At 45.3% G+C, this 7,153-nt stretch overlaps 1 protein-coding gene across 2 annotated transcripts in view; it reads left to right on the forward strand.

Annotated features, from left to right (window-relative positions):
• LOC103751171 (granzyme B-like) overlaps positions 1 to 7,153 on the forward strand; it is a 12,849-nt gene that overhangs the window by 3,253 nt on the left and 2,443 nt on the right. The window contains exon 1 of one of the 2 annotated variants that reach the window (XM_029556889.1): positions 6,517 to 6,571. The exons of the other annotated variant lie outside the window; for it this stretch is intronic. Within the exon in view, the coding sequence (XP_029412749.1) occupies positions 6,517 to 6,571 (55 nt within the window). Of the gene's footprint in view, positions 1 to 6,516; positions 6,572 to 7,153 lie in introns of those variants that run through there. 2 annotated transcript variants of the gene reach the window in all.

The raw sequence follows: 7,153 nt of genomic DNA on the forward strand, positions 1-7,153 counted from the left end.
CTGTTTTTCTGCTCCAGCCTCCCATCCCCAGTGATGCAGGCTCAAAGCTCATGCGAAACTCATACCCAGCACGTACGTTCCTGCCCCAGTCTCTCCCGTGTTCTCGTTCTGATGGTCCTGATATCATCAAGAGAAAATCTCTTATCCTGAGGCTCAGGGTACATTTCTTATACCTGTATTCTAGGAAGAAGAGAAAGGGAAGATACATGGGTCCTGGAGGCCAAGCAGACAGCTGAGGCCACTGAACCTTACCCCATTAGGGAGGGGAAGGGCCTTCCTGGGCAGAATATCTCTTTCCCACAGCTTCAGGATTCAGGTGCAGCTGTTTGAGTGGCTCCTTATTCTCATCTGGAATCTGTTTCCTTCCCCATCCTCCTCTGAGAACAGGACAAGCTAGGTCTCCACCCTCCTGGCTTTCCCCTGTTCTCAATCCCAGCTCAGAGTTCTGAGTCTCCCAACTTCTGTGCTTCTCAGACCACGCTGATCTGAACAGGTTCCTTCCTCTTCCATCCTCCTACATAGAACACAGGATCCCCCTGTGATTCCATTAGGCCTCAGGCCTAGAGTGCCAAGCCACTGAAGGTCCTCACATGGACCAGACCAGAGCTGGCACCATGGGGGGCCATGGAGGGCAAGCCTGGTGTGTCTTTCCCCAAATTTCCATCCCAGCTCTCACATGGTCAAGCCCAGTACAGCTCTCCTCATCCAGCTCAGTGCCTTCCCATCTCCTGAGTGCCCACTGGAAGCTGATCACCCAGCAGCACAAGGGCCTCACAGCTTGTCCATCCTAGTCAGCACTGACACTAGGCTGGGACTCCCACTGGTCAACTGGGCTTTCAGTCTTTTACATTCAAAAGGACAGATTTTCCCCTTAATTAGTACAGAAGGCGTGTATGATGCTTGGAAATGACTTTAGACAATAATCTTCTAATGTGAAGTTGCCAAACTATTCACAGAGCATCCTTCCACCTGGAGGAGAGGGCGGCACGTGGGGAATAACACACTAGACAACTGTGCTTCATTTGTTTGAACGACATCAGCTGTCACTGCACAGATTTAAACTGCAGCATGCAAACATATTCAGAAATAGAACTCAGAAACAGAATTAAACCTGAAACAAGGAGGTTGAAAAAAGGGAGTAAGAGAAAAATGTTGGGGAGAGGTGCATCTAATGTTGAGACATTACTGTTGCAGCCATAGTTTCCAAGACTACCCGAGCTCCTCATTGTTAGGGAGTTCTTGGCACAGATGCCATTCATGGAAAACTGACGTTTGTCTCCCTGTGTTGGACTTTCTTTGCCATAAAATCCCAGCAACCCTGGGATTTCTGGAACTTTCCTGGTGGATCAGGTAACTTTCACAGGCATGCTTTTACACAGGAAGAGCAGTAGGTGTCACTGGGCTGCTGAATGGAAGACAGAAGGTAAATCCTGCCCTTGAAACATTAACGACTCAGCTTCTTCCTGGGGTACAGGGGAGAGATATGCAGAATAAAGGACAAAGGTATTCTTTTATATTACACAGTCACACATACAGTCAATTTAGTCTTATATTTACTTTGAAGAAGTGGTTCTGTGGCTTAAAATAACTTTGAAACCATTGTTGTGGGTCCCTCAGGGAGGTGAGAGAGGTAAATTCCCAGCAAAAAGTAGTGACTGATCCTATTAACAGTATCAAAACAACTAGTACAAACTGGTCTGATTCCAGCCCCACCCCCAAGAAGCAACTTTAAATGTCATCTAACCCCTAGGGCATGATGACTTCCTGGCATTCCCTCACAAAATAGAGTCCCTGCTCAGATAGCTCCCTGGGGAGAAGGTCCCTGGGCCCCTCCCACAGCTGCATAGTGAGCAATATTCAAAGCCACCTTCCTTTGGTGTTGGAATCTACCCATGGGCACATTGGAGTGGATCTCAGAGGCAGCTAAGTGTTATAAATACACGGACTGTTTCCAATTTCTCTGATCTATGGGAATATTCCCCTATTCTGACCGTTTGAAAAACGTGTACCCTCCCTTGCTTAAAATCTCTGCTACAGCTGAAGCTAGGAAAGGAAATGCTTCAGTTAAGACCCAGCCCCTCTCCTTCTGTGCCTCCAGGTTATTACAGGAGGTCAGTTCCAGCACAGCCAGGGAGAACTGCAGACACCCTGGAGGACATAGTCCAGGCCCAAAGAAATGCAACGTCTTCCTGATTTGTGTTGGGGAATATGAATTGCTGTGACTCCTTTTCTCTGTACAAATTTTCCACCTACCAGTGTATATTCTGTGGACTTATAGAATGTACTGGATTCTTTTCTGAATTTGTATCCCATACAATCGTGCTTTTGACCAACAAACATATTTTGCCATGACAGAAATGCAGAACTAGGTTCATTTGCATATTGTTCAGAAGTAATTGACCTAAAGGGGAATTGTGGGATACATCCTGAAGAAAACCATAGTTGAAAGACAATTATCTGCAAGATCAGGCTGCAGTACTACAGGATGTAGTTTATGCTTTAGGCCCCAAAGAAGATATGGTTTCCGCCCTAGAATTAGAATAGGTGGTTTCCAAATACAAGGGTAGGGGCATAGATGTCCCTCTGGCAATGGCTCATACTCAAGAGTATTTACTTTTGAGCCAGTTGAAATAACACACACACCTGTAATCCCAGGACTTAGTGGCAGAAACGGAAGGATTGAGAGTTCAAGGTCAACCTGAGTTACATACCAAGTTCCAGGCCGGCCTGAACTACACAGCAAGATTCTGTCAGAATGTGAGTTTTCGTTCACTGACATTGCCTCTCAAAATTTTAATGACTATTAATAGCAGTCTGTCAAGGATTTCCATGGCACAATAAAGGTGAGACCACTAAGACCTCTTGAGAATAAAAATTTGAGTCACGGCCGGGCGTTGTGGTGCATGCCTTTAATCCCAGCACTCGGGAGGCGGAGGCAGGCGGTTATCTGTGAGTTCAAGACCAGCCTGGTCTACATAGTGAGTTCCAGGACAGCTGGGGCTACAGGGAGACCCTGTCTCAAAAAAGAGAAAAAACAAAAATAGTAATAATAATTCAGCAACATTAAAAAAAAAAATTTTAGTCACTACACCAGATAAAGAGCCCTATTAGGTAAGATACTTGAGCTAAGAGTCACTCGTACTCCTATTCAGAAATCATGCGATTCCCCGCCTCACAATGAGTTCCCCATCCATTTGGCCAAGGACCTGCCACCCTCAACTTAGCACCAGAGACTGAGATCTGGGGCTCCCCATGATATAATGCCAGCCATGCTGTGACAACCAGACTGAGATCTACCTATCTGTAGCTTTCATGTGAACAGGAGAAGTAGAAAGTTTGCACGTTGAGGCCCGTCCTGCTGCCCCTCACTGGCCTTGACACATTGTGTAGTGTTTCGTAGCCGGTTTCCCATTTCGAGAGGTGGTCAGTGATAGCGACCGTATGATTTTTTTACAATGTAATGTAAACACTTAACGTGCTCTCTAGAGCAGGATATGAAGAAAGAAAATTCCTCCTGCCTCTCTATGTGCTATTTTTCCCTATATCAGGATTTTCACATTGAAAAAACTAATTTCCTTATCACATGGCCCTTTAAATTATTTCAACGTTAATTATATATATATATTTATAGAGTACAAAATGATGTTTTAATATAAGTATAAAAATTGACTGATTAAATCAAGCTAATTAACATAGCCTTCCACTTATCATTTTTGTGGTGAGAACATTTGGAATACGTTCTTTAGCACTTTTGAAACACACATTACGTTATTAACTGAAGTCACCGTGCTATGAGGATCTCAACAAACGACTCCTCCCTTGTAGCCGAAGTTCTGAGCTCTGTGATCAGCATCTTCCCTTCTCCTCACCCGCCACCTGCACTAACCACTCTTCTCTCTGCGTCTACAAGTCCAGTTGTTTCATGTTTCAAATGCTAGTGAGGTTGTCCAGCACTATCCACCTGTGCCTGGCTTATTTAGCTTAGCATGATGTCCTCCAGGTTCATCCACGTTGTTACCGATGGTGGATTTTCATCTTTTTAGTGCCAGGATAGTGCTATACTGTGTACATGCCCCACATTTTCTCCATTCATTCTTGGACACAAGGTGACATTCGCTCTTGTGAACGGTGGCACAGTGACCATGAGCGTGCAGGTGCTCTCCACAAGATCACTGCAGAGTCTTTGGATATATACCCAGAAGTCGGATAACTAGATCACCTAACAGTTAGTTTTGAAGGACCCTTTTTTCCATAATGACTAGAGGAATTCTACTTCCTGCCAACAGTTTACAAGTGTTTTTCCATGCCTTCTCATGACTGTCTGGATACCAGACAGAGAATAGTTAATTGGTAGTTATCAGTAACATGATCAATATCCTTTTCCCCAACACTAGGCAATAACAGCCAGGTTTTCATTTTTCTTTTTTTGCTTTTTGATAATTCATACACAAGTACTGTGTTTACAACATTTTCAATCCTTCTTCTTCCCCTCCCACTTAGGGGCGTCCACCTTGTGGTCTGTGGCCCCAGCCCAGAATAGCTATGAATACAGCCCAATACAGAATTCTGCACTTAAAAGATTATGATATGTGTGTGTGTGTGCGTGTGTGTGTGTGTGTGGTCTTTGATTGTTGTGACAGCATTACGCAGTTCTTGAGCATGGACTTTGTAGGTGACAACACCGTGTCCCAGTGTCTTGCAGAATGAGTGTGTTTTGATCTCTCTTTGTGCACATGCATGGGTTCATGGCATTGAGGAAACAGGAGTGTCCCAGAGTGCATTGGCCAGCCAGTCTCAGTGATCCCCAGATGCCAGTGAGGACCTTATCTCAAAAAAAAAAAAAAAACCATTCTATTATAGTGCAGTAATTTTTTACATATATATCTTGTAACATCATGTTGTATACTTTAAACATACACAATAAAATTTGTAGTTAAAAACATATGGTGGGGACTTGCTGAAGAATGACACCTGAGGTTGACTTCTTGCTTCCACATGCAGGCACAAAATGTACACACACACCAAACACATACAAACAAGCATCCACACATATAACAAAATTTTTTTTTGAGTTTTCATGTCTTCAAGTATGGGAAGATAGTTTTGTCAGTAAAATGTTTGCTATTCATGCATGAGAACCTGAGTTCCATCCCCAGATCCCATGTAAAAAAAAAAACTGGGCATGATGACACACATAATCCCAGCACTGAAAAGATAAAGACACAGATCCCTGAGGATCACTGACCAGCCAGCTTAGCCTACACAGGGAGTTTTAGGGAAAGTGACACTCTGCCTCAAAAAGCAAGGTGGTGACACCCAAGGTTGAATTCTGCCTCCACATGCACACCCATGCCCACATGTGTACACACACACCACACACACACACACACACACACTACTAAAAGTTTTAGCAGTCTGGCTTGCTTTCTTCTGTTATATTGTATTAGTAATTTAGTGGCCTGACTGTCCTTGGGGGAAGCTTTTTCATCCCTGAGTCCCAAATTTTGAGTAAAACTAGCCTCAAATATTCCTAAAGAAATAGGTTGACCCAGGATTTACTCGATCAGAGGATTCCATTCCTAGGGCCTGCAGCTATCTGTTGGCTGCTGTCAATAAATGTGAAATGTAAGACTCACATTGAGAACATTAAAAATACCTAGGTTTAGGGGGCTCATGCCTTAAATTCCAGTATTTGGGAGGCAGAGGCAGGCAGATCTCTTTGAGTTCAAAGGAGCCTGGTCTACATACCGAGTTCCAGGGCAGTTAAGGCTGTATAGGGAGATCAGTCTCAAACAAACAAACAAACAAAAAAAGAAAACAAGAAAATATAGAGGGCTTTAGAACATGGAGCACTTGTAACCGAATAAAGAGGTTTAAAATCCTCTTGGAAGGAAGCTACAGTGATAAGTAGGTTTCCAGGTGTGTTTGGTAGGTGAGGATATGTCTACTACTTCCTTGTCCATAGCTCTACCAAATCCCTCCGCAAATGGACTGTGGTCACCTGTATTCCTGCTGCCCCACCAGATGGTCAACTCTTAAGGGAAGAAGTTACATCTACAACATGCTGGATCCTGGCGCAGAAGATGGAGTTAAATGCATGTCTGCAACAGGAACTGTGCTGATGGCTCAACAGAGTGTCCCTGAAGACACTGTGGTTCTACCACTGACACCACGGGTTTCTGACACTCTGACACCTCTACTGGCCCATGCCAGACCCTGCAAACCCCACTCTGCACCCCAGTGTTCCTGCTGTGGGCTGTGACAGGTGGTTATCTGGGAATCATCAGCTGTGGGTTCCCTGTGGTCACTGCATGATTCTCACACAACCACTCAGAAAATGTGAGGCAGAGGCAGTGGGGGGGTCGAGAGCTTCCATAGGAAGCCTACTGTCATGAAGTGTATAAAAGCAGGAAGCAGAGGGTCGCTGCCCAAGCCCACCTCCTTCCTCTCCTGGAGGTTAAAAGGCAGCAGGGACAGAGCTCCAGAAACTCAGACCTGGTCACCCTCCCAGAGAAGATGCAGCAACTCCTGATCCTGTTGGCTTTCTTTCTACCCGCCAGGATGAGGGCAGGTAAGTGGACATCAATTTGTTAGTGGCCCAGTGTTATTCTACAGCAGGCGCAGACACCCCATCTCTTCTGCACATAGTCTCTGAACGTAAGCTCCAGTCTTCCCACGGAAACCAGGTATGACAAGATATGTTATTGGTGGGAGCAGGAGGGTGGCAGGCTTTGAGAAGAGAACCTGGGTGCTTTTCCCTGCCTAGTGCCACCCTTGTCATCTCTAAAACAGAGCTTTCTGACAAGAACATGGTAAAGGATGGGAATCTGCAAAGCAGAAAACATTAGATTCTCCTGGAGCAGGCAGGGTGGGCGTGGCCTCTGTCTGTGATGAGTCAGGTATTCGGTATCCGTGGTATACCTGAGTGGAGCTCAGTGACCTCAGAATTGATGGGATCACTGTCCTCAGAGCTGAATCCCACACCACTCGGTCCCTCTCTGCAACTCTGTGTTCCCCAGGCCTCAGTGGTTCCCTGGTTTCAAGCAGGAGCCCCTGTGCCAGGGCCTGACTTCTCTGCTTTCTGGAATCCCAGAAACCTCCCTAGTCAGGAGGGTGTTCATCATGAAGCCAGTGAATTTACTGAGCACCCACT

The sequence above is a fragment of the Nannospalax galili genome, unplaced genomic scaffold (assembly GCF_000622305.1).
Source record: "Nannospalax galili isolate Female #2095 unplaced genomic scaffold, S.galili_v1.0 scaffold3567, whole genome shotgun sequence".
In the NCBI taxonomy this organism is placed as follows: Eukaryota; Metazoa; Chordata; class Mammalia; order Rodentia; family Spalacidae; genus Nannospalax; species Nannospalax galili.